Raw genomic sequence first — 25,906 nt, 5'->3', positions numbered from 1 at the left:
TATGGAAACATGTCTGTGTATCTTGATGCTGTGTCTTTGTATATATAAAGTTAATATTGTGCAAGTGCATACACCTATATGTGTGCTTCATGTGCCAAATACACACACACACACAAACATATGTGCATATACATACACAAACACCACAAAGTATATGTGTCAACTCACAAGAGGAAAAAGTGATTATCCATTGCTTTCCTGGAAGAGAAAGGTAGAAAGGCACAGCAGCAAGAGAATTGTCCAATGGATGATGTAGTAGCTTGCTGTCTAATCTGAATATAATTAAACTAGTCCTTGGGTTGTGAGGGCAATTGGAGCAGAATTTCCATCACTAAGTGATGTGGTTATAAAATACAATGTCATATGACCAAATTTATTTTATTTATTTATTTATTTATTTGATTTGTCAATTGTTTACAAGATAATAAGTATACGTGTATACATAGTTGTGAATACATGAGATGGGTACATATAAGAAAAATAAAAGAATAGAGAAACAATAGGACAGGGACGGTAGGCACGTTGGTGCGCTTATGCACGCCCCCTACAGACCTCTTAGGAAAGGGGTGAGGTCAATGGTAGACAGTCTAAGGTTAAAGTTTTTGGGGTTTGGGGAAGAGACTACAGAGTCGGGTAGGGTATTGTTTAGTGACAACAATCCTGGCAGTCCCAGTTGCCATTGTAACCCCCAGGACCACACAGGTTATTAAGTGAGAACTCATGCAACTATGACTGCAAGGCCAGAACAGTTTAAACAGCAAGTGTAGATATAAATAACTAAATTCATAACTGTCTATGTCCCGTTGCACTTTATAATCAGGAGGTTGTGAAATGCAAAAAAGTTGGTGCCACTGAAGATTCACTTCTAATAGTTTAGTTTCCCTACTTTTAACATCTTGCATGCATTGTTTGCATTCAGTGCACTTGGGAAAGGCAAGAGATGCCCTTGAAGAACATCTGTTGCCTTCTGGGTCATTGCAGGTGTGGGAGCAGGAGAAGCAGGAAGCAAGCAGGGACTAAAGATTTAATTTAGAGGTTTTCAACTTTAAAATATTCAATATGACTTACTTTTTATATTTTCCCATGTGCTTTTCATAAGTTGACCAGAGTCATTGAGAAAACTTTAATCCTCCTCCTCCTCCTCCACCACCACCTCCACCTCCACCTTTTTCATTTGTTTTCTATGGCTCAAAAACAGAAAATGATTTTAGCCTGCCTTGATTTCTCAAGGGGCCAATGGCAAACAGAAAAAATGACATAAAAAGATGAAATTCCATTAAATATTCATCCTGAATATTTTAAAGTTAAAAACCTCTAAATTAGATCTCCAGATGAAATTAGTAGAAAGTCTTAGATAGCTACCTTCAGCTTCTCTATATGTGGTCATCAAGCCCCAAGGAAATCATAATTTAATTTCTGTCTTCTCCAATTATTTTATTGTCTGAGTAGTTGCTGGTATTCTTCCCATTGAGCAGTTATGAAATAATAGATAAAGGAATGCATATTTTCCTCCCAGAACTGAGAAATTTCAGTGGCTGCTTTTGTATGTTGTTACAAGGTATATACGTACATGATGCATTCATGCATATATTCATGTATGAACTTCTACTTGCATATTCTGTAGCACCTCAATTAACCATTTCCTCATACATGATCTTGTTAGCAAGAAAGATACTTATCCAGTAATTAAAACAGCTGCAACAATGTAGATTTGTTACAGCCTCAATATGTTAACAAATATTTTCTCTAATAAAATGTGCCACGTTAGAATTGCTTCATTTTTTAGAGTTAGATGCACATTATTAATTATGAAACATCTGAATGAGTCTATGCAAAAAATATGTACTTCCAGAAATCACCCAAGGCTTGTAGTTCATCCCAGATATTTACCAGGCATCTATATTGGGCAGCAGCAGTATAGCAGTATGCTTTGGGAAGATGGGTATCAGAAGAGAAGATCTATTTAGAAGAATTAGAAAATGAACTCAGATCAGCATTCCAGTCATTACTAAATTACAAGGGTACAGGAATCTATAGAATCATGGCAAGCAACCCAAAAATAGCTAGCTAGCATATCTGAGAAGAACAGTAAAACCAATGTCAAAAAAGGACACCATTTTAACAAAGAGTTCAAAGTATCACACTATTTCACATGCTAGCAAAATTATGAATAGGATCATGCTGATATAGAAAGGAGATGCCAGGTGTTTACATTCTTTGTAAAAAAAAAGAAGAATATTATTATTGATGTTTGTTGGATAATTAAGAAGTCAGTATCTCCTTTATTAACTATAGAAAAGTCTTAAATTATATCAACCAGGTCAAGCTGTGGAATATTCTTGGGAAAATGAGAATCTCAGAATGTAATTCATTTTCTTCATGCAAAATCTATATAGACTGGATGGAAGCCACAATCTGGACTGAATAGGCAAAACAATCTATTGAAAGATCTAAAGGGTCTTCCTATTAAAGCATTTTGTAAGTGGAATATATTAATTTATTCCATTGTATATGGAAGATACTAATAAAAATATTTCTGTACTCACACTGCTATTTTCTGTACTCACATTGCTACCCTACAAGCACAATGTTGATGATGGTTTTGCAGGCCTTTGCTTTTGTACATATGTAGAGCTCAGTAATAGGAGATTGTTCTGTGAATGTTCTGATGGTTCTTTATCCTGGCTAGAAAGTAAACTTGCTCATTCTGTCCCTTACTCTTTGACTTAGTTTTGGGTTGAAAATTCATGAAATTCATTTCTTTTAATCTGACAAATATCCACACACAATGATGGCATGCTGACTCCTAAGAACACAAATCTTTGGACAAAGGAAGAAACTTGTCTGAGGAATATTTATATGTCCCCATTAGAGGCCAAAAACCTTCAAAGTTCAAGGTAGAAGGGGTGATTTTTATTTTTCCCATTCAGGATAGAAAACCTCTTTTGAAAATACATTGAAATATTCATATAAAATAATTGCAAGATTAAAGAACTAATTAAAAGGAATGTATTGACTCTATCTACAAATACCTGAGACCCTCCTATTCTGTTCTCAATGAAATTTTTATCAACATTTGTCAAGAGAAAAATTTCCAATTGCATAACATCCAGACCCAGTAACTCTGAAATAGATGTTTCTTACAAGAATGCTGGCATTTGTTCATACAGCAACTGAAGAATAGGAAATATGCTGGCAGAGACAGAATATAACAACAAATAACCTATATGGGTTTTTATAGTTCCTCATCATAGAAATATTTTACCTTGTAATGTGGTTTTTTTGATCAGTTTTTCTTAGTTGTTTTAATCTAGTTTATGCATAATGGGATTATGAACAGAACTAAAGAAGCTTATAAACCTGTAAAATAAGCATGTAAGAAATGGGATGTATTTATATAATACTGACAGACACTTGCAATTCTGTTTATGACTTAGAAGAACAAGAAAAATGTATTAGCAATAGTAGTCATCTGTCTGGAAATACCCCAGCTCAACTAATGAGATTAAATGGGTTCTAAATAAATGTTTAGCAATAGTATATAGCCTTCTGAAGCATTTTTTGGAAATCAGAAGTGTTGCACAGCACTACATATAAATATTTTAAACAAATTTCATAAAATCTAGATGTGGCTAATTAAACCATTAAGGTTGATCCTCTGCCCAGTGCAAGGATCCAAATTAAAGCAGATCAATCAAACTACTCTTGCCATTTGAAGCAGATTCAGCTGGAATCTTCTTTTATATAACTTTAATCCATTGATACTTGTTCTGGACTCCAGAATGATGTAGAATCAGATTTAACCTTCTGTATATTATTGTTTTACTGTTTAGAGTGATATAATAACCTCCAACCCACCTCATCTCCTTTTCTCATGGCTAAACATTCCCAGTTCCTTCAGTATAATTTCATGGGTCTTAAATTTCTACATCTTAATTATCCTTTTTAAAAGCAAAAAAACTCTGAGACAGTATGAGCATGTCTTAAATTTTCCCGAAACTGCATTTAGTATTGTAAATGGTATCATAAATATCATTTATATGGTAAACGGAATATCTAAAAATTGTTAGAGTTCAAAAATTCTGATACAAAAGAAAATTTTACTGTAAAGGTTCTTGTTTTGTAAGTTTGCATATGTATGCATTTTGATGCTTGCTTTATTTTTTTATAAATAAATTTAACCTTTCTCTCTGTTTCCTTTCCTTCTCTCTCTCTCTCTCTCTGTTTATTATTATTATTATTATTATTATTATTATTATTATTATTATTATTATTATTATATGATAAAAAACCTTAGATATATATATTCAAAACTCATGCTTGCTGGCATTCAAATATCCAGTTGAGTTTGTCTCTGTCACATTGGCTCCTGCCTAATTTGGCATGCTGACAGAATAGACAAAAGCATGATGCATTCATTCTGTTCAGAAATGTAAATTATCTAAATCCTTTCTTTTCTCTTTCAACCCCTCCGTACCATAAGTGGCCCCAGTCTCTAAGGGAAGTTTGGTAGTTCAAAAAGGAAGCCAATACTGGGTCAGCAAAGAAACTTCAGCCTGATAAAAAAAAAGTGATTAGATATGACAATTTTGGAATTAACACCATATCTCTACAGCAGTTAGAAGGTGAAACAATCTGACAATTGGGTGTGCTAGTGGAATCAGAAACCCAACTAAATCATTCCATTAGAATTAATGAAAAGATAGGCTTTGGACAAGATTGCATCAGTTTTGTATGTCAATTTGTACATCACTTTTATTATTTTAAAAAGGGTTGTTTTTTTCCATAGAATCTTTGAGTTTACTTCTTCCATTATAGGTGAAATTGTGGCAGAATGTGGGAATGGAGTCAAGAGAGGAATCAACCTGAATTTCTATATAGCCACAAATGGACTTAATCCAACCCCTCCGTTAATCCTTATCCAGTGCCAAAATAGTGCTCAATGTTACTTTGAATACATTTCTGTGCATAGGCATAAGCAATAAATTAATTTAATTGGAACTTTGTATGCGATCCTGGATTTTTGTGTCTGACATCCATTACTGTTTTCAATGACTTACAATGCTGATTACAATTTATTGTATACTATAAAATTGAAGGAAAGAACCAGTGATTAGGCTCAATTCATATTTATCATCTGTAAAAAATCCTGGAAAACTGAGACAGAAGTTGCAACCAGATTCATAAAAACATAATGGCCTGATTTAAACCTTTTGAGTTTCAAAGTATGTTTGGTTGCATAACTTATTTATTTAGTTCCGTTTATATAATTCACAAGGCCACCTGCCTCAAACAAGCAGCTCTGAGTAGCTAGCAAAAAACAAAACCAACAAAAAACAGCAGAAAACACACAAACAAAATTCAAAATATCAATCAGCTGATGTGATTTTTAAAAATGAGAGAGAGAGAGAATGAGAGAGAGAGTCACCAATACAACCATTTCAATACAATTATTTCACGGGCTTCAACTGATCCTACAACCCCATACTTTGAACATAACCACATTTTCAGAGACTTGTAAACAGCCTACAATGTCAGAGCCAATCTGATCTCTTGGGGTGGCGGGTGTGGAATGATATTCTCTAGAAAAAGTGGTACAACAGAAAAGCCTTCCTTCCTGGGTTCCACCAGATGACAGCCTTTAATGGATGGGACATAAAACATGCTTCTTCTGCTGCAGTTTAATACAGAATACATATATTCAGATGATGTTGAGATATTACTGGAACATATTTGTTATATCCTTACTTCAGGAACAGGGATTATGATGGCAAAACGATTGGTATAGATGAGTAGTTGTATTTACATTTCACGTTTGTAGTGTACATTGAAACTAAACTACTGCAGCATTATTCAACAGAAATTTAGATGATCATTATTTCTTTTCCTCTCCCTGGATCTAGAACTTATTTGTTTCATGATTAACATAGATACAAATGTGTGATTCCTTTATTATTAAGGGAAGAAAGACAAGCTAGCAATTCTGTTTCATAAATGTATGAAATCTTGTTCATGGTGAAATATTTTACAGCCTCAAGGACAGGACAAAGCTAGGAGCTTTATTATTGGTTTATTCAAAGGCATTTTTCCAACACTAAAAACCCTCATACAATGACAATCTTAAAATCTAAAATTTAAAATCTTTGTAAATAAAGTCTAGAGGTCACAGGCTTTCAATAAATAAAATCTGCGAGGAACTATATCTTGCTCTATGTTTGAGGTGCTAACAGCTTCACAAGCTGTCAGGAACAAGAAATCAGGAGCCAAGGCAGTTCAAATGAATATATGCTAAGACTTTCTTCAAGAATTTGATTTACTAACAGTCAAAACAAATTGACTGTTGAAAAGTCAACAGAATTCAAGGCGGGATAGATTTAGATCTCTTGTGGGTGCAAAGAGACTTGAAACTGATCATAAGTGTAACCCCTCTCTCAAGCTCAGCCTGGTCATATACACAAACATTTTTAAATTCTGAGTTGATGTACTTGTTTTATTTCACTGATTAGTTTCAATTTATTTATTATTTTCAGGTTATATATCGAGCTCTGTCACCTCCAAACTCTGCTGATGACCCTTACAGTCTTAAAATTCAGGCACAGTTGAAAATCACGAACCTTCGAGTACAACTGCTTAAGCGACAATCCTGCCCATGTCATAGCAATGATCTGAATGCAAACCCACCACAGCTAACTTACTACGCAATCTATGATTTTATTGTGAAGGGGAGCTGTTTTTGCAATGGACATGCAGATCGCTGTGCACCTCTTAAAGGTTTTAGGCCTGTCAAAGCAGCAGGAGTCTTCCACGTGGTAAGTTTGTAATGTTCAAATCTTGGAAGAGCAGATAATTCTTTGAAAATCTTGTGCTCAACTAGATGCCATTTTGATGGAACATTAGAATTTCCAGATGACTTCTCTGAAATATTAAATGCCTTAGAACAGGCTTGTCCAACCCGCGGCCCATGGGCCGCATGCGGCCCAGGTCGCCTCTAATGCGGACCCAACGCCCACCCCAACCTTCATGAAAGATCCAGCAAGGAGGAGGAGGAGAGGCAGGCGCGAGGCGGGGAGGCGAGCACAATAGAAAAGGCGGGCAGCCGCAGCCCAAAGTCCCGCCCGCCACCTCCTGCTGTTGTCGCCGCCGCCGCCACCGCTGCTGCTTCTGCCCCCGTCGCCACTGCCGCCGCTGCTGCTTCTGCCCCCGCCGCCGCTGCTGCTTCTGCCCCTGCCGCCGCCCCCGCCGCTGTTGCTTCTGCCACCGCCACCGCTGCCGCCGCTGCTGCATTTGCAGGAGGAGGGTAGGCGCGAGGTGGGGCGAGGCGAGCAACAGAAAAGGTGGGCAGCCGCAGCCCAAAAGTCCCGCCCTGCCACCTCCTGCTGTTGCCACCGCCGCTGCCACCACTGCTGCTTCTGCCCCGCCGCCACCACCGCTGCTGCTGCTTCTGCCCCCGCCGCCGCCGCTGCTTCTGCCCCTGCCACTGCTGCCGCCGCTGCTGCATTTGCAGGAGGAGAGGTAGGCGCGAGGCGGGCGAGGTGAGCAATAGAAAGGCGGGCAGCCGCAGCCCAAAAGTCCCGCCCTGCCCCTCTGCTGTTGCCGCCGCCGCCACCGCTGCTGCTTCTGCCCCCGCCACCGCTGCCGCCTTTGCAGGAGGAGAGGTAGGCGTGGCGAGAGCTTTCTTCCCTCCCCCCACCCCACAAAATTTGGCCGGAAAATTAATAAAAAATAAATAATTTGCAGGAGGAGAGGTAGGCGCGAGGCGGGCGAGCTTTCTCCCCCCACCCTGCAAAATTTGGGGAAAATTATAAAATAAAAATAAATAATTTTTAATAAATAATAAATAATAATTTTATTTTATTTTATTATTTTATTAATTTAATTTAATTTAATTTAATTATTTAATTTAATTATGTGCGGCCCAAACCAAATTTTCATCTTCTAATGTGGCCCAGGAAAGGTGAAAGGTTGGACACCCCTGCCTTAGAATAATAATGAAGAAAAAATGATTCTTTATTAGGAGCCTATACTTTAAAATGTTACAGTGACAGCCAATAATGTCAAAACAGACTACTGTATATTAACAATCAATATTTTGGCAGACATCTTAGCTATATTAGGATCCATAACACAAACACTAGAACAAGCTAATAGCTTTATTGATTTTATTTTGAGAAGTACCCATGTCAAAAATATTTAGAAACTGTAGGATCCAGTATGAGTGAAGCTTTAAGTTTTGTTTCTTGTTTCTCTTTGCAACTTCTGCTGTTCAAGAATTATGTTCAAGAAACTAATTTAATAAACGCACTTAGGATTTAAAAATGTCTTTAGTATGGGACTAATTGGGGAATACTACTATTTGTATTCAGCCTTAGATTATGATTCCACTTAATATATGCATATCTATTAAATATGAAGGGGCAAAGACCCCCATTGGAGCAGAAAAATATCAGACAAAGAAAAAAAGGCATTTGTTTAATTTACAAAAATAGGAATTCTAGTTTTTATATCACACCCAACTATTATTTTAACAATATGAGCATATTGTTATACAAGAGAGAGGTGAGGTCTAGGACTTTGTATAATTGTATAATTACAATTCTATAATTCTAATCTGCTCTAGTGTAATAACAATACCTATCCTAACATGAATCACACAAATTATTCTTCACTTCTCCCAAAAAACTCAAGGGATTTGTCTGGAAAATATAATTATCCACATAACTTTAGTGACAAATACTATGGTTTTTATGGAACTTGAGGTCACTTTGAATTAAAATTGACTTATGAGTTCATTTCTGCAAAAGGCACTAATTACAAAGATTTGGCTCCATATAGATGAGCCAGTTATAATGACAGCTTTTGCTTCTCTTAGCTTACGTCATCAGGTGCCTCAGGCTAAAAGAAGATGCAGAAGTCTTGCTAGCACTTTGAATGGAATGGGTATACATATAAATGGGTATACATATGTACATACATATTTATATGCATATAAATGGATATGCTTATTAATAAAATAGATAAATATACAATGGTTGTTACTGAATCAATTCAGTAGGACCTCAAATCCCAATCTTTTGAAATGGCATTAAAGTTCTTGAAAACCTATATGGGCTGCATGCATTTATCTGTCCCTTGGACCTGAACACTTGTTTCAGATAGAAATTTTCTCCTGATTGACTGCTTTGTCGAAACTGGTTATGCCACTCCTTATTTCTGGAGGTTTTAGCATACCCGTGATCTTTTTTCCATGATCTTTTTCCAGTTGCTTGAATTATAAATGATGTTCTTTTCCCTTTATCCATGCACAATTTATGATTATCATAAAAGGTTGCCTGCTGGGTAGCAAACTCTCTGCCTAAGCTGCTGGAGACAGACTAGCTCACCCCATTTGTTCTAGTAGAAAGGGCCTATTTCAGATGCTAAAGATTTTTTTTTTTTACTATATTGGATTGAAACCTTTTGACCATTTTCTACTATGCTATGTTTTTAAATTGCTGAGCCTTCTTTCCTTCTCCCTATTATGGCCATTTGCAGTGTCCCATGGTCACATGACAATTGCAACATTTATTTCTAGTTTCCAGCAAAAAAATTGGAATAATCAGGTGTAGTCATGTGATGCCAAGGATTACTACTGCAAAGAGTAACAACTGTAATTCCAGACTAAATTACAGTCATAAATCAAGGATTATTTCTATAATAACTTCAGTGTTATTAAAGATATAGTAAATAATATCAATGTTGCAGAAGACTGGATCCAGGAGGGAATCCTGAGCTATCTCCCTCCGTGTAAACATAGATTTAGATCCAGGCACTGGATATGGTTGTTCAAACACTATAACTCCACCTGGTAGTGGGATTATCCATCCCATATTGTTTTGTTTATTAAGAAGGGAGGTTATGGTCAACTTTAACAAATGCTAAAGTTTACCAAAGCATTTTTTGATCTATTAATCAATTTGTCAGAAAAATAGTTTATTCTGCCACAATCCCATGTGGACTTCTAGTGATTGCCTTGTCTCTTCTAAGCATTTACCAACTTGCTGGTTACCTTTTTTAGAATTTTTCCAGATATTAAGGTCAAGCTGATTGGTCTGTAGTTTCATGGGTTTCCTTTGTTCCTTTTTTAAAAAAAAATAGGAACGATGTTAGTTTTTACTACAGTCTTCTGGCATTTCCCCTGTACTCCAGAAGTTCTCAAAAATTACAGTTAGTGGTTCCAAATCACACCTTCCATTTCTTGGCATGCAATCCTTCTAGCCCTAGCAACTTCATTAAAAACACCATGTTATCTCATAACATCTTTGCTAATTTGACTGCTGTTTGTCTTTTATCCCCCATGGTGCATTTTTTGATAGATTGGACTATTTTTTCTTTTGATTAAAAGGAGATGCAAAGAAGTAATTAAGCAGTTCAGCCTTCTCCCTATTATATCTAACTCTTGGCATCTTTTCCCACAAGCACTCTGATAATTTCCTTATCTTTCTTCAAGTTCCACGCATATCTAATAAAACCTTTTTTGTTCTTTTTTATAATTCATTACAACCTCAGTCTCAGAATTCTTAGCCCTTTTTAGGACCTGGTCATAGGGCTATTGAAATTACCTTCTTAGCAATCTTTCAGATAATTAATTTAAATATTTTTAAAGTTTCTTAAAAAATACTACACTTTTGTCAGTCGGTGGATGTAGACAAATAACTAGTTCAAGTTGTATAACTTGTTGGTATTTAAATGTTATCGTTAATGAATTCTTTATCTAATGAAATCTTTCATTTGTAATTTTAATAGGATGTAGGATTACTTATTCAACAGTAGAAATAGTAGAAAAGCTAATATCCAAACTGGAAAAGCCTTTTTTATTTAGGAAATATATTTGACCTCACCCCATTCCTAAGAGGTCTGTAAGGGGCGTGCATAAGTGCACCATCGTGCCTCCCGTCCCTGTCCTATTGTCCCCATTTATTTGTACCTATTTCCTGTATTCTTACTCATGTTTATACTTATACCTATTATCTTGTAAGTGATTGACAAATCAAATAAATAAATAAATATATTTCCATTTAAACATTCTCACAATCACAGTATAATTATACACTCAAAAGAAAAAGAAAAATGTAGTTAATCAAACCAGTTTCAAAGTGGCTTCAAGACAAGTCATACAATACCAAAAAAAAGCCTTTATTTTGTGTAGTTTCAGAACAGAATATATTTATTGCTGTGGCATTTTGCCTCTCATTCTCTTGAAGAAAGTGTAGTGCAAGATTGATAGTTTAAAACCATTTCCTAAGGATGGTCTTCTGTTATTTTTTTGCTATTGCTTCAAAGGCTTTTACTTTTTCAGCATGCATTCCTCTGACATCTATTAAAAACAAACCTCCCTGCACTTCTAAATTAAAACCCAAGGCATCTTTCAATACAATTAAGAATAATAAAAGGGGGTATAGAGAAGGCAACTTAGTCTACAGCTGATTAGTCACTCCTTTCTTGATACAGTATATGGAGGAACATAAGTCATGAGGGATTTTCTTAAAAAACAACAGGCAGTTTGAAAAGAACTAATTGAATATATTAATTCAAGAACAAAAAGGCAATGGAAGGAAACATGCCCTAGCAACTGTCTTCATGTGTGAAAATCAGTCACTCGTTTATCTTACATAGGTCAACTTTTGTAACACTGTTTGCGTTGTATAGCATAATAAATGACATTACGAGAGAGCTGTCAAGCTAAGAAGAAAAGCAGTCTGAGAGTGAAGTGAAAGGGAAAGGTCTAGTGACAGAATGAAAAATAGCATGTGTGTAAAAGGATTCTGGTTAAATGAACTTGCTTGTGTTGATTCACAAAATAATGAAACAGCCTGGGAAATGTGTCTGTTTAGCCATTCCTTAAGACATTTTCAAATGGAAATATTTAGATCAGTGTTCATCTAGTATCCTCTAGAAATGTTGGGATGCAACTCGTAACTGACATGCTTTTTATGAATATGGTACCACATGATGCACTATATGGGATATTGTCTTTTCCATATCACTGAGCAGGAATACTGAGATTTTTCATATTTACAAAAGGAAATGTCTATGAAGGTTCTCAGTCATCCAGGTCATGGTTGTCCCAAAGGTGCTTTTTCAAGAGACAACTGGACTTTCTGGTTTTTCTTTGAAGACATATCACTTCTCATCCAAGAAGCTTCTTCAGTTCTGAGCTGAAGAAACTTTGTGGATGAGAAGTGAAACATCTTCAAAGAAAAACCAGAAAGTCCAGTTGCCTCTTGAAAAAGTATCTTTAGGACTACCAAAGGAAATGTTTACATTCCAGAATTAACTACAGATGTTAATTGGTAATCATGCAAAATACATTTATATATAAGAATTAGGGGCTTGAAGTCTCTGCAAAAAGTCATCGTTCGTTGAAGCTGGAAGGAAACCTACTGTTATGAATGCCTCCCTTGGATTCTACTTCCAATCCTCTATATAGGACACTGGCTTCAATATGTACATTCCATCATCAATGTAAATATGTGCAATGATAAATCAAATGCAACTGAATGTCTTGTTTGAATATCCTAAATCATATAGTTGACATGTGGGTATAATAACATTGAAGTATTAAGTCCATTAAGTCTTCCCTGCCATTATATACCCTTGTCACAATATTCTAAGCAAAATTGAATAATGTTGCACTGCAGGATCGTAAGAATATTTTATAATATGGCTTCCATAAATATCCTTGCAATACTGTAAATCGTTTCCCAACACAATCAGGCCTTCTTAAGAAAATATCTTTGTCTACAATACTTTTCCTAGTCCTCCACAGATTGCATTTTCATCTTCTAGCTTGACTCTACAACACATACAGTATGATGCATGAAGTGTGTAAAGCAGATGACCACTCTTTTTTACTACTTTGGAGCCAAAATAAATCTGAAATTACAAAATACTAAGAAAAATAATATAAAAAGGAACAGACAAGTATTTAAAGGAAGGTCAATTACAATGGGTATAATTTTATATAAACTAGTTTGTTTAATATATGTATATCTTATTTTTAAATAGAATTAAATAGGAATCAGTCATTCCAAGATTATTCAACAAATGCAACAGTATCATTTATTTGCTACAGGGTGTGTTTGTGATGCTTAAGTGATTCTTTCTTTCAGAAAAATACATTTCATTTTTGGCAGAATTTTTTAAGTATTATTGCTTCTATGTTGAGAAAGTTGTGTAGTATAAGTATGTAATAGAAGACTGAAATGTGAATAATAGTTATTGTGTGAACTATAGCAGCCTCTCCCTATTCTTAGTTTCCCAGCATCTATGCATTTGCTTAATTCTATAAATGGGTTGTGTAGGAAACAGCATTAAGAATATTAAATACTCTTAAAACTAGAAAGTATTACATGCCATGAAATGCATGGTACAGAAGTGTGCTGATTATCTATTGGATGAGCTCTCAGTCATCAGTTTTCAAAAAGGAATTATTTTCGTTCCAAAGGGACGAAATTTATTGCTTTAGAGTAGTACATATTCTGTGAAATTGTGTAATGGAGATATCTGAATGTTGAAATCTGTATACATGCTATTGTAGACATGGTTGTTTTCAATTGTTAGGTCCATGGGAGATGTATTTGCAAACATAATACTGCAGGAACTCATTGTCAGCATTGTGCCCCTCTTTACAATGACCAACCATGGCTTGCTGCAAATGGCCGAACAGGTGCTCCAAATGGATGCAAATGTAAGTATAAGACCAAAGTAATGAAACAATGTATAAGCTATTGCGTAAAAACAAAGTTCTCTTCTGCAAATGATAGTTCAAGACAAATAGTTCAAGACAAAACTAAAACTACCATCTGCATCCTCTTAAAGATTCTCAGTTTTAAAAAATAAGAACAGATACTTACTGAGAAGGTATTATTTGAAGTTTCCCTGAACTGGTGGCCTTGATATCATGGACTACAACTCTCCTAATTTCAAATAGACCATGTTAGCTGAGAATTAGAATCATCATGCTCTAGAATATATTATTTGGAAATATAGGTAATCTAATTCCATTTATTGCTCAGTGATGGGATCCTGTTTGAAAATACTGAGAGAAAGCCCATTGGTTTAAAAAACAGTCCTTAACAGATTATTTAGTACTGTATGGAAAGCATCAGATTGAAGAAAGTCATATTGTTTGGTCTACTGAAAAGTCAAGGAACTCTTACTTATATTTTCCCATAGCATTTAAATAAAAGTTTCTGAATTAAAACCAGAAGGTTTGCAGCCTTCATTTAAAATATAAAAAGTACCTAGAAATAAACACTGTTTATAGCAGTAGTGTCAAACTCGATTTCATTGAGGGCAACATCAGGGTTGTGTTTAACCAGGGTGTGTGTGTGGCCAGTGGGCATGACCATCTCATCACCTGTGTCAGGGGGTACCTGTGGTGGCCTGAGCACTCTTGCCAGTGAAAACGGGCTCCTGAAGCACTGTGGGCCGGTCCTTCGCTGTTTCGGGGTGATCCCACGGGCCAGATCTAAGCAGCCTGTGGGCCGGATCCAACCCGCGGGTCCTGGGTTTGACACCCCTGGTTTACAATAATCCTAAATGTATGCCAAGAAAAACTTATTTGAAATTTGATTAAATTTAACATTTTTAAATGACAATGAATTTTTATTGCATTATCTTGCTTTTACAGTATTTTATTGGAAATATTATTAAAATAAAAATTATACCTGTCTATTTATCCATCCATCTATCCATCCATATAAAATCATAATTTTATCAATTTCACATATGACAAGCTAAATATACTAGAAAAATTAAACAGTAATACAATCTGCTCATTTTATGAAAGCATATATTCTAATATCATTTGCTTACAATATTTACAGTTTCCATGTTGTGTACCTTTCTTTACAAAACAACAAAATCCTGATTTTCTTTCTCTTCCACCCTCCTTAATCTTGGGTATGTTTCAGCTTGTAAATGCAATGGGCATTCTGACACTTGTCACTTTGATATGGACACATGGCTGGCATCAGGGAACCAAAGTGGGGGCATTTGTGACAACTGTCAACATAATACTGAAGGACAGCACTGTGAACGTTGCAAGCCAGGCTATTATCGAGATCTTAGAAAGCCTTTTTCTGCTCCTGACATCTGCAAATGTAAGCCAATACTAATTTTGCAAGCTTCCAACATTTGGATGATTTCTAAAATTAATATATTAGGGTTTTTACCTTAGGCCTCTTTTATGTATACATACCTGAAAGATGCATTCTAGTATACTTTGGATATTAAAAAAAAAATACAACTAGCAAGTACTGCAGAGGAAACAGTTCATTTCTTGCTATGGTTTAGGAGAGAATTTAAAATATACTTATTTTACATGTTATTTAATACCAATATTTTAGGTTCTCTAAATAAATACTGGGCACAATATTCATGCAACATAGAGTTGGAACAAGGGAACCTGAGTTTTAATTCAATCTCAACTACATTTCTGTTCAACCATGAATTTTATTAGCTTTAACCCAGGCAAATAGAGCGGTCAGACTTATTTATATAATTTTAGAGCTGCCATTAGAGGGATTATGTGCTTTGCATGATGATGAATTGTGCAGTGCTTTGGATTCAGTTTAGAAGGAATATAGAGTACAGTGAACACAACTTCTATCTACAATGCATTGAACAGGCTTTGTTTTATTCCTTAAAGTAGCTACACAATCCTGACAAATTACCTCTAATGAATTGCAAATAGATGCTTTATGTACATTCCTATATGTCCCAAAGTATTTTTTCAAATTTAAACCTATATCATTACCCTGATCTCATGTTTATAATTTTATTGTTCTTAATTCTTAAAAACACAACAAAACAGCAATGAACCCTTTTTTTAAAAGTGGGGATTACATTCGTAAATGTAAATTGGTTTGTTTTAATTCATAATCTCAGTATCCAGTTAAGCAGAGAGATGATTACAGATTCTGGTGGTATTTAGCTCTTTATATCTTTTTTATAAAGTTTGCCAAATGTAATTCACACAATTAATACAAACAGATATCATTTGGCATTTGTTATACAGTTGCTTTCCACATTAATAAAGTGGTAAACATCAAATAATATAAAAATCCTCAACTATACATACATTAAAATGAATTTGGTCTTTTCAAATATTAAGAGCACTTCAGAGTTTGTTGAGTGATGCCAAAAAAGATCTAAATAATATGTAATGTTACAGCCAAATCAGAAATGATGGAATCAAAGATGCCTTTAAAGCATGACATTCTAGTTAGCTGAAACAGAGAAATCAATGTAATGAGCAGAGATATTAGAAAAATGGGAAGGAAAACAACTGATGTTTATGTACACACTGGCCTTTACCTCAAATGTTTATTTCTAGTGTTATAAATGAACTGAATTCTATTACATGAGCTAAGATTAGAATAAAGCTTTTGCTGTATAATGTGCACATTATTTCATACACCTAATTTATACATGTCTTCTTGAACCTAATGCCCGCTCTGTCTATATTGTTGGGATTGAAATGTACTCATTTAATTAATTTAACCTTTTTTGCTTCGTATTTAGCTGTAAACTCATATATTTGAGAAGAGCATAATTTTCAGGAGAAGCTTTAAAGGAATATTTGGAAGACTCTAGAGGAATATTTCCCCTGGATACTATAAATAAATTAAATATTCAGGAAAAAATAACCAAGAGAAACAATATGCAAACAAAGCAAGCTGTCATTTATATTGAATATGAAGAACAGCCTCTCATATGTATGTTCTGATATTGCAGTGTGCACTTGCAACCCCATTGGATCAGCCATGCTTCCTTTTAGCAACAGCACTTTCTGTGACCCTAGCAATGGTGATTGTCCCTGCAAACCTGGAGTGGCTGGTCCTCAGTGTGATCGGTGTATGGTAGGATACTGGGGATTTGGACATTATGGCTGTCGACCATGTGATTGTGCAGGAAGTTGTGATTCAATCAATGGAGACTGCATTAACAGGTGAGTAGAAAAACTGAACAAATTGACTTATCATAAAAGGGGCAAGAATTTACCTTTAATACTGTGTCTGAAGTAGAGGTCACCAAAAAAAGCACAAATTTACAGATTCACACTATTTTATGAACAAAAATAAAAAAGCTTAGTAGTACTTGACTGCAAGATATACAAAGTTAACATTATGACTTTTCCTTCTGAGATGCATACATACATACATACATACATACATACATACATACATATTTGTTTTCGTAGATTTTCACGGGTACAGGTATGCAGGTCTTGGCGTGTTCGGGTCTTTTCCCATGTAAGATTGAGAGTATCTTGGCAACGTTTCAACGAGGTCCCACTCACCATCTTCAGGCTGGTGCTTTCGCTTCACTTAAATTGGTTTTTATGTTTAAAGTCCTGGAATAAATGGACTTTAGTGAAAATTTTATTCAAGGGGGTCAAAACTGTTTATACATCACAGCAAGCAAAAATTGTTATTAACTTAACTAACTCATGTGAAATCCGAAAGGGTACGAAATAAGGATGTCCTTTATCTCTTTGCTGTTTATCTTGGTGATGGAAGTTTTGAATAGAGATATTAGACAAGGTGGGAAAATAAGAGGTATGAATATTAAGAAGGAAGTTTATAAAATCATCTTTGCTGATGATTTGGTTATATTTCTGCAAGACCCAAAAAACAACATAGAATATTTGATGAGAAAATTGAATGAGTTCGGACCTCTAGCAGGTTTTAAAATAAACAAACAGAAAACAATGCTGATTGAAAATTCTTAACATGATTATTTTTTTTTAACTTACTTCTGACTCCTTAAATCTTATAAAAACAGTTCTCTATAATAATGCTTGAACTGAACTGATTTCTTAAGAAAATTTTTATATTATTTCTTTGATTTTAGCAATGCAGACATAGAATGGTACCATGAAATCCCTGGTCTCTATGCTGTACGTAACAAGAGTGAAGTAGCTTGGGAGTGGGAGGAAGAACAAGGATACTCTGCTCTTCGACATTCAGGTAAGAATGTGTTCATAGGCCTGCTAGTCATCTCATTAGGAGGATAGTCTTATTGATAAATAATCAATGAAAAGTTGATTTTGAGAAATGGTGGGAAAACCATTAGAAGGTCACAAATAAAAGACAAAATCTTCGGTAAATGAAACAAGATCTAATCTAGAATCATATTCGGATGAAGTGATTTTAATTACCCAAATTTCTAGGCCTATGTTTTAAAAAGCCAGAAAATTAAGAATAAACTGAGCAAGAATTGGAGCATGGGTAGGCAAGATACTGCTTTTCTGAGGGACATAATCCCCTTCCTGGCCCCGATAAACTCTCTCCATTCATTGTTTCTGGAATGAACATTACCTGTGTGCTGAAACCCAAATTTTTATGCAAATAAGTAACTAATATTGTTAGGTTTAAATTATTGATTTTAGACTTTTATGTGTATCACTGTTGGGTACTTTTCTTTTCCCTTTTCTCCCCAAATCAATTCCTTCTAACATTTTAGCTTGGTATATTAAAAGAAAGTGTATCTCATTAAAACCATCGCCTGCAGGATTGGGTAAGCTATCCCTTGTGATTTCATGACAAAATATTTATTAATATTTATATTATTGGATTGGACAGAAATATAAAGTTTTTTTCCTTTTTATATTCTTTCTAGTGCATCTAACTAAAGGAGGAAATTATTGTTAGCAAGGTTAAGAATGCCACACAGAAAAACTATGAAGTGTCAGAAGATTTAGTCTGAATTAGCCTATGATAAGTTTCTTTTCCTGAATAAATTTTAGAAGAATTGTTGGTAGTGGAAGAATATATTCTGAAGTTTTACATTTCTTTTATGAAACAAACAAGGACCAGTTGGAAACCTGGGGAGAAAGCCACAAGAACTCAAGAAAATCCTGCTGGATTAGGCCAAGAGTTATTTCTTATTTCAGCATTTTGTTTCTCATAGTAGTCATCCAGATGCCTCTGACATAAAAGGAGATGGAGACCTCCCCGCCCCCCATAGTCTTTCCACAGTAATTAGTATTTGTGGGCAATTCATTGATCCAATGTATAGCTAGAATTTCAGAAATATTAATCCCAAAATTAAGCTCCTTCAAAATGTTCCCCATTTGAAGCCTATTAAGACTTCAAGGAGCTTCTTCAAATATTCTGAGCAATCCAGGACTTGCAGTCTCACCATGATACACAAACAGTATTTCATGCAAAAATAATCCATTTCTTGAAAAAATATATCCTTCCAAATACATTACATTAAGTATTATATATTCTTATATATAATACATTCCTTTCAAGTTAACTTCAGGGAATATGGGCAACCATATCATGCATTTGGGGACTTTAATATGATGTAATAGTAGTTAGAAATGATTCATAGTAACAGGTGTTTTGGTGTTTCCACAGGCAAGTGTGAATGTAAAGACCAAGTTCTGCAAAATTTTAAGATCTTTTGTGCCATGAAATATACATATGGTGAGTCAAAATACATACACATATATCCATATGTTTCACACGTGTGTGAATAGCCTAATTAATATAAAATTAATCAAAACTACTGTAACTGGAAAAATAAGGAATAGATAACGCTATATACCATATGCAGAATTTTCAATGCCTTAGAGTACTAGTTCATTAAAGTTATATATATTTACTCTGCCAGAAAATAAGGACTGTGAAGATCTAGTCTGAGATCCTTGAGTTTCAACACTGGAAACTCCTCCCCACAGTAGTAGGATATCCAAGGTATGCCCAGCCTACATCATCACCAAGTAATCCATTTGCAGAATAACTCAATCTCAATAGTGCAGCTATTTAAAGAAGTCTTCAGGCTTGATGGTATAAACAGGTCTTGAGGGATGCCAGGAAGATTAAAAGGAAAGGAACTAACCTAATGAGAAAAATTGTCTAATGATCTTTCTCCCTTGAATTATCTCTTCTTTCTTGCCTTGTACTCATTTTTCTGCTTCAGCATTTAGCACTTTGCTACTGTTCTACCATAAGGAGATTTCTGGTCTTTTATCTTTTGGCCAAAATACAAAATATTTTGGTTGGCACTTCTTTACTGCATCTTCTTAAATATCTTCTTTCTAGTCATCCATTTCACTGAAAACCATAGTCTTTTAGGGCAGTAGCTGCATGTAACTCTAATGATTGAGGTTCTGCATTTTTCTTTTTCTAGTGAGATGTCTGAATTAATTCATGACATGCAACCCATTAGTATTTGTTTTTTTTATCTTTCCATATTATATAATTTAGCTTTAATAGAGCAATGGTGCCTTACTCTTTGCAACCCAGCTCATTAATTGGCTAGTTAATATTCTGACATTTTAATTATCCAAAATAGTTGGTGTTCTATTACTTTAGGAACCTGAACAAATACTTTAGATACAAACACTTTAATGTGCTTAACATTTAGCTTAGAACCACAGCATAATCCACATGCTGCTTCTTCTCTATCTTTAGTGAGCAATGTTGATGATTTATGCCTGTTTCCCCTCAGTGTTTGCTTGGTAGTCTAGCACCAAGAAGCATGTTTCCAAAAATGATTCATTTTTTTCTTTTAATTCATCCTCACTTTATAGCTGACTCTATGCTTATAATTTTATTTTCTAAAACAGACAGCTTCTGAACTGTATATTGCCAAGTTTCTTTTTCTCAGATCTAACAGTTCCTTTGCACTTAAGCTGAATGCTGCACTTCTGATGAGGCAAAATTAAATTTTCAAATTCATGCCTAATGTATGGCTGAACAGTTACAGAAATTAGTTTAAAAATAGGGGGGGAAATTATGGTGCACATTTAATTATGTAAATCTGAAGCAATATAACATAACAACTTTACTATCTCATGTTGTTTCTAAGCACTAGGCTGTTTGTACTCATTTCTAATAAACAAATTAGAGAAAATTATAAACACTTTTCAATGTCTACTTTTTATTTATAGTTATGCAGGTGGTATATCCTGATATTAAGAAGTTATTAATGTATCATTTTGATTGTTCTATAAATGGAAAGTGCACAAATTATCAGGTTTTTCTTGGCAGGTTTCCAGTGCTTTTAACTGTTGCATTAGGGCCAGCAGTTAATTGGACAAGAATTTTCCTGACAGGGAAATGAAATCAGACAAGTGTTAAGGACAGAGATATTACAAAAAATCAGGCAACCATAGCAGGATTCAAGTACATTTTTTTTCTTGCAGAAGATTCCTTAGCAGACATTTATTCATTTCAAATTCTTTAATCCTACAAACATGATTCACAAAAATAAATAGAAATGATTTTATACTGGATAGGTAAGAAGACATCTTGACTTCTACCATGATTTTAAGTATCTTTGTTGTGAACCTTTATAGGGTAGGGTAGGACTTAGCTTGGAGAAACAGCTTGCTTCTTTCAAATAGGAAACTGTATTTGTTCCAACTACATACGTCTTACTTTAAGGAAGCAACTTCTCTTAGTCTGGACTAAGTTGAAAAGCAGCCTGAGGAGAAATCAATAAGAATAAGGTCTACAGCAGGGGTGGGATGCTACTGGTTCGGCCCGGTTCTATAGAACTGGTAGCTCTGAAGAGCAGCAGACACTGAACCAGTTCAGTGTCTGCTGCTCCGTTTGGCCCATGCAGGTTCTTGGCTGTCCTTTATTTCCTGCTTTTTCAACTTCAGCTGCTTTGCACAGCACAGCTGAGGTTGAAAAAGCAGGAAAGAAGAGCTTGTCAGCTGTCCAGATGGCACAGCTAAGGTTTTTAGGAAACCTCTACATGGGTGTGCAAAATGCACTCTCACCAGGGTTGGGATTCTACCTAATGGAAAACCAGCAAATTGTGCCACTGGCTGGCCCCACCCCGCCCCACCCACTCACTCCTTACCTGGCATGCGCGCCATCAAACTTGCCTGCTAAGTTGCTATTTTTCCTTTTTTTCCCCCGACCATCAGCTGTTCTGCTGTGCTGGGAGATTTAGATTAGCTAGAAAGCAGGAAATCGTTGGATTTCTTGCTTTCTAGCTAATCTAAAAGCAGAGCTGAGCCTGAAGCTTCTATTATTCAGTGCAGACTCAGGTAGCAGATGGCAGAAACACAGATGTCTAAGAGAATCTGTGATTCTGTGAGCAATTCAATCTGCCTGCCTGCTCTGCCTGATTTTGAGTAAAAGTTGTTCTTTTTTTTATAAAAAATTCAATATTTACATACATGGTGTATTGTGAGTTAATTTTGTGAGTTTGCTTGCAGCGAATTTTATGAGAGAGACTCAGGTATTTGATTGCAGAAAGATCTGAATGAATCTGTGCTTCTGTGAGCAACTCAATCTGCCTGGTTTTGGATAAAAGTTGCTTTTTTAAAAAATAAAAAATTTAATATTTACATAAATATTTATAATATTTACATACAAGCCATGCCCAGCTAGTCACATGACCACCAAGCCACAACCACAAATTAGGCCACACCCACAGAACCGGCTGTTAAGAAATTTGAATCCCACCCCTGGTCTACAGTCACAAAGTTTACTGTGAATTGCTTCAAGGCAAATAACATGCATCTAATTATAGCTTTTTCAGATGCTGCTTTATAGGCAGCATCTGAACAAGTGCAACAGCAATAAAAAAATATATGATTGATTTCATAATATTTTCTTTTTTACTGGATGTTAAAACAAAGAATAAGGGAGAAGGCAAATGTGTTGTGGTCATGTTAAAAAACTATAAGCTGCTGCCTGCTGCATTGTTTCAATGAAATAGAGAATAATCTTATGATGTGTTAGGTGCACAAAATATACCATCAGCAGCAAATCCTATTGTGATAAAGAAGATATTCTTTTGACAATTTAAAAAATAGCAGATTGCAGATTTCCCTCTGCTCCTACCAGAAGATCCTATCTTCAGTATAAATCCTGTAGATGTCCCCATATTGCTACGGATATTAGCAGTAAATATGTTAAAATACCAGGGGAAAAATGTACATAATAGTATGTATGAAAATGACTATTTCTAATATTAGCAGAACTGGATATTAGTGTGAAATGATTTACTAATTATGCAGACAACATCATTCGAAATGGAAAATTGCTTATGAGGACTACATTTTTCAACTGCTAGGCTACATTATACTCTTTGATTTAGGAATTTATTTTTAATAAACTGGGAAAGCTACCAAAATATTTTTAGTACTACTTATAGTCTTTCCAACAGATTATCTATTTTATTATTGATATGTGTCCTATTAATAAGAGATGTTCCATGAAAACAGTATAATTTGATGTATGGTATGAATTCTATTCTTCCCTAAAGTACATCACTTTACTTCTGATAATTATTTGTGATGACAGAACTATTTCTAGGTTTCTAACTTTAATTCTACTCATGTTTCAGTGGGGCAAGAAATAAGTAGAAACTCTAAGGTTTTTTTCATTTACAAAGATAACTTTAAATGTCTGAATTATCTTGCTTGTAAGAAATCAACTTGTTTTATAATAATATTGAGGAAAAGCATCACTTGGAGTTTTTTGTTTTTATGTAAAAAATCTAAAATGATGAATAAGCCAGAACTCATGGTATTCTAAACAGATAAACAATAATATATAATTCTTAAAATCAGGCCATAGAACGAATCAGTTATACAGGTAGTCCTCAAATTATGACAGATCACTTAGTGATTGTTCACAATTACAACAGACCCTGCCCACCCCAAGAGTATTCACAACCTAGTCCCAAAGTTGTGTGTGTTGCAGCACCCCTGTGGTCATTCACCTTTATGATCAACTGTAAAAATGCAGCAAAATGCCCACCTATTCCTCCCCTATCTTGTTCCACAAGGTCCCCACAGGCATTGGGCCTGCATTCCACATGCTCCTTCCCACCCCTGTCAACAACCACTCATTTACCTTTCAAAGATCTCCAGAGCTCAGAGTGCTGGGGTAAGAAAGGAGGACATTGCTGGGCCACATGGCAGAAAAGCGGCCATCTTTTTCTCAAACATTGGCAAAGTGTTCTCAAACACTGGCACTTTCCTCCTCCTCACCATTAGTTCTGCTAGTCTTACAGTAACCTTTTGTCGCTAAATGCTACCTTTCTCTCCTCCCTGGAACAGAGGTGGTATTTAGCAGGTTCTGACCAGTTCTGGAGAACCGATAATGGAAATTATGAGTAGTTCAGAGAACCAGCAAATACCACCTCTGACTGGAAATTTTACAGTATCCTTCCCCTGCCATGCCCACCAAGCCATGCACACAGAACCGGTAGTAAAAAAAATTGAATCCCATCACTGCCCTGAAAATAATGGGAGGGGAAGGGAAGCATGCAACCAATGGCAAATCTCACCTTCCTATATGCTTGCCTCCTCCCAGTGAACGCATGCAGCCTACCTACCTACATGCTTGCATTCTCATTGTCTGCATATGTTCGCTGAAAGGAGACAAGCAGATAGGAAGGCGAGATTTCCCATTGTCTTCATACCATTATTTCCAGAGGGGAGAGAAGGCTACTGTTTAGCGACAAAAGGAAAACAGTTTTGCCAGTGTCTGAGAAAAAAATTGGCCACTTTTCTGTCACATGGTCACCTCCTTTCCTACTCTGACATCTGAGCACTGGAGAGCTTTAAAAAGTGACCAGTCAGTATCAGGGGATTGATATGGAGAACTCCCAAACAGCTGTGAGGACCACAAAGGGTGGGAAACAGAGCATGGGTTATCTTAGTGGATGGGAGGAGGCCTTGGGACGCTAGAGGCAGGTGATCTTGGTCCTTTATTAGGCCACCCAAGGTCTTCCCCACCCTAAGGTACACTATGCACACTTAATGACCCTGATTCATTTACTGAACCTCCTCTCAACCCATGACCATGATGGGCAAGCTCCATTATAGTTGTAACCTTGTATTAAAGATAGGATCTCACACTACTTCAATTGATTTCTCTCTTCTTGTTTCACATATATTTGTGTATGTGTATGCATGTGTGTATATGCATTATGCAGTGTACAATGGAATATGGAAATACATAAAACATCACTGTACGGCTTTTAACAGTAAGTAAAAATAATTCTGAAAGGATCTATTTACACTGCACATATTGTTTTTAGTCAATATTTATGTTTCATTCCATTCCAGTGGAATAAAAAGAGAAGATATATTCTTCCTTCTGAAATTGTCTTCCCACAGTGGTAAAGGCAAAGATTTTGTCTGCTCATGATAAAGGGTCTCATGCTGAAGTCAATGTGATGATCCAGAAAGTACTGAAATCTACAAAACTGAAGATTTTCCCAGGAAAACGGATTCTTTACCCAGAATCATGGACTAACCGAGGTTGTACCTGCCCAATACTTAATCCTGGTAGGTTTTTATATATATTTATTTCATGTTTATTTCATAAAATATTAATTATATTAATTGATTGTATAAATTATACAGATAGTTTATATATTTACATAAATTTCATTTTGTTCCATGTGCTAAAAGCTTGATGCTTCTGAAAATGAAACTGCCATACTGCCAGGGGTGGGATTCTACTAATTCGCACCTATTTGCTAGAACTGGTTGTTAACATTCTATGCAGTTAGGAGAACTGGCTGTTAGAAGAAATTACTGGCCTAATCCTGTAAGGAAGGCAGGAAGGAAACATTCTGGTGTTGCTTACAGAAACTGTCTCTCTGTTAACCCTTATTACATTCTTGGTAGGACTAGACTTCCTGTCTCAGGAACTTCTCTGGAGTTTTTTCCCCCCTCTTTTGCTGGTACTTTGTTTGTGTGGAATGACCATTCAAAGTTACAATGGCACTGAAAAAAGTGACTTATGACCATTTTTCACACTTATGACTGTTGCAGAAATAACAAAAATATATTGACTAACTGGCAATCAAGCATTGCATTTGTTACAGTAAACATGATGAAAATTCTATCTAAAACTACTTTATTTTA

General features: G+C 35.5%; 1 protein-coding gene across 3 annotated transcripts in view; it reads left to right on the top strand.

Moving 5' to 3' along the window:
- NTN4 (netrin 4) overlaps nt 1-25,906 on the top strand; it is a 36,946-nt gene that overhangs the window by 9,310 nt on the left and 1,730 nt on the right. For 2 of the 3 annotated variants that reach the window (XM_026693968.2, XM_087968124.1), the window contains exons 3-9: nt 6,531-6,809; nt 13,600-13,726; nt 14,955-15,143; nt 16,780-16,993; nt 17,899-18,014; nt 19,413-19,481; nt 25,151-25,321. In XM_026693968.2, coding sequence (XP_026549753.2) covers nt 6,531-6,809; nt 13,600-13,726; nt 14,955-15,143; nt 16,780-16,993; nt 17,899-18,014; nt 19,413-19,481; nt 25,151-25,321 — 1,165 coding nt within the window. The remainder of the gene's footprint in view (nt 1-6,530; nt 6,810-13,599; nt 13,727-14,954; nt 15,144-16,779; nt 16,994-17,898; nt 18,015-19,412; nt 19,482-25,150; nt 25,322-25,906) is intronic. The other variant, XM_087968123.1, reaches the window with a different exon arrangement.

The sequence above is a fragment of the Notechis scutatus genome, chromosome 6 (genome assembly GCF_049901735.1).
Source record: "Notechis scutatus isolate UNSWTSFEM ecotype Mainland chromosome 6, rNotScu1.2, whole genome shotgun sequence".
In the NCBI taxonomy this organism is placed as follows: domain Eukaryota; kingdom Metazoa; phylum Chordata; class Lepidosauria; order Squamata; family Elapidae; genus Notechis; species Notechis scutatus.
The sequence above is the reverse complement of the archived record's forward strand: the minus strand, read 5'-3'. Positions and strand labels throughout refer to the sequence as shown.